Here is a 2,524-nt window from a genome sequence, read left to right on the forward strand (position 1 = left end):
GGTATACCTTGAAACTGGTAGAGACCCCATGCCTAGATGTCACCCCTGCAACTCATTCAAACAACACACAGGGCAAGCTGAAATTTTCTGAAGTGTGGGTACATTTCTAGGGCCGTATGGTTTCTGCGAAAACTCGGACGGGATCGCGGAGTCCATCCATAAAAACGTAATTTACTCTATAGCGTGGAACGCCACGGAATTCGTCAATTTTTTGACTAATAAATCAAAAGTAGGTCTGCCACTTCATTCGAATAGCGATATGAACTAGTGTCTGTGAATATTAAAACGCAAAAAGACGGTTTAAATATGAATCCTGCATGTTCCACTTGCCTCTGTATGAATGAATGGCGGAAACGCAGTTTTGTTTACTACACAAATACTGAAGCACGCGTGACGCTCGCAGTGATTTTCGGCCTCTGCGTCTCACTATATGACTGCATGAACACAAAAACGTAATCTCCAGAGCTGCTGTGAGAGTCACTTCGCGAGAATTTTATAGTTTAATTTGAGAAAACTAGCATCATCATACTGTATACACACAGTAGCTTCATGGCAACCTGTCAAAATAACAGTACGGTTTAACATGTAACAGAAATATATTACTCTTGTATTACTTTTGAACAGTATCATGTACATCTTTAAATATTCCATTGTCTATCAAATTTAAAGAAAACAATTAAATTATAAAAATAATATTCACACAATTTTTCTTCCATGTATTAATGTCAACAGTAAACCTCAGTTTGTTTGCCAAAAAATAAAAGGGTTTAATTTTCATTTGATTTAAAATAAATGTTTAATGCCTTCATTTGATTTTCAGAAAAAATAAAACAAGAATTTCTGGAAAAAAAAAAAGAAAAAGTTTGTAGGGCCCTATTGTTAAAATGTTGAAATTGAGACTTTTTGTCCTGACATTTTATCCTACCCGTCAGATTGTCCTACCAGGGTTTACTGCGCATGCACACATCAATATTGCGTCCCTTTCCTCACGCTGAACAACAATATTTAATGTATCTGCATTACTGTAAGCGTAGGTTTAGGGTTGGGGTAGGTGTAGACTTTATTAAAACACAATCTAATAGGTAGAAAAAATTATTTATTGTTGGTTTCTTGTAGCTGTATCCCTTCTAGCTACAACCGCGGATATAACACATAATTACTGTATTTGCATTACTGTAAGAGTAGGTTTAGGGTTGTGGTAGGTGTAGACGTTACTACCCACTGTTTTAATGGGAGGTAGCAAAATCTGACAGGGTAGCACAAATCGACAGAACAGCGGAAACGCAGTTTTGTTTACTACACAAATACTGAAGCACGCGTGACGCTCTCTGTGATTTCCGGTCTCTGCGTCTCACTATATGACGGCATGAACACAAAAACTTAATCTCCAGAGCTGCTGTGAGAGTCACTTCGCGAGTTTTTCACTGAAATAAATGTTTTTGTAATTACAGAGAGTAAAGTACCAAAAAAAGGTACTGTTGGGTACCGGCACCGAAATTCAGGTACCGATACCGGTACCGTATCGGTTAAAATGTGAACGGTACCCAACCCTACTTATAATGTTAGTCAAGTTTTTTGCACAATAATTTTTTTTTAAATTATTTTCAGCCCTCATTCTGACCATCCGTCTGAAATTTTCTCAGTATCTTGTATTTTGTCAGTAAATCTTTGTCAGTATTTTTATGGCTGGATAATGTTATTTTCTGCAATTAATATGGACAGTTTAGCATGTTAAAAATTCTATGCTAAGTCTATGCTAATGTTTTTCCCCGAACTTTAATAGAAAAACATGAACATAAAGCTGTCGATGAAACAGAAACAGCAGATGGAGTGATGACATCATCTGCTAGTAAATAAAGGAAAAGCTAAATTATTATTGAGATAATCATAGGCTCTGAAGCTCATGCTCGCGTCTGACCTCAGCGTCGGGCCGTGACATCGTTGAACGGTACCCAACCCTACTTATAATGTTAGTCAAGTTTTTTGCACAATAATTTTTTTTTTTATTATTTTCAGCCCTCATTCTGACCATCCGTCTGAAATTTTCTCAGTATCTTGTATTTTGTCAGTAAATCTTTGTCAGTATTTTTATGGCTGGATAATGTTATTTTCTGCAATTAATATGGACAGTTTAGCATGTTAAAAATTCTATGCTAAGTCTATGCTAATGTTTTTCCCCGAACTTTAATAGAAAAACATGAACATAAAGCTGTCGATGAAACAGAAACAGCAGATGGAGTGATGACATCATCTGCTAGTAAATAAAGGAAAAGCTAAATTATTATTGAGATAATCATAGGCTCTGAAGCTCATGCTCGCGTCTGACCTCAGCGTCGGGCCGTGACATCGTCTGGATGATGCTGAGATCCTGCTCCAGTTTGAGGATGAGCTCTTTCTGTTCAGCGCTGGTCTTCACTGCTGCAGAGAACTCCAGCTGTAGAGATGCATAACGGCCTAAACACACACACACACACACACGCAGACAGACAGACACAGACACAGACACAGACACACAAACACACAC

The 2,524-nt window shown here is 37.6% G+C and overlaps 1 protein-coding gene across 1 annotated transcript in view; it reads right to left on the reverse strand.

The window, feature by feature from the left end:
• Window positions 1-2,524, reverse strand: part of LOC107703006 (protein CASP-like) — a 39,919-nt gene that overhangs the window by 5,974 nt on the left and 31,421 nt on the right. The window contains exon 16 of the mRNA XM_016505494.1: window positions 2,327-2,454. Coding sequence (XP_016360980.1) covers window positions 2,327-2,454 — 128 coding nt within the window. The remainder of the gene's footprint in view (window positions 1-2,326; window positions 2,455-2,524) is intronic.

Source organism: Sinocyclocheilus anshuiensis, unplaced genomic scaffold, assembly GCF_001515605.1.
Source record: "Sinocyclocheilus anshuiensis isolate Anshui unplaced genomic scaffold, SAMN03320099.WGS_v1.1 scaffold482, whole genome shotgun sequence".
Taxonomy (NCBI): Eukaryota; Metazoa; Chordata; class Actinopteri; order Cypriniformes; family Cyprinidae; genus Sinocyclocheilus; species Sinocyclocheilus anshuiensis.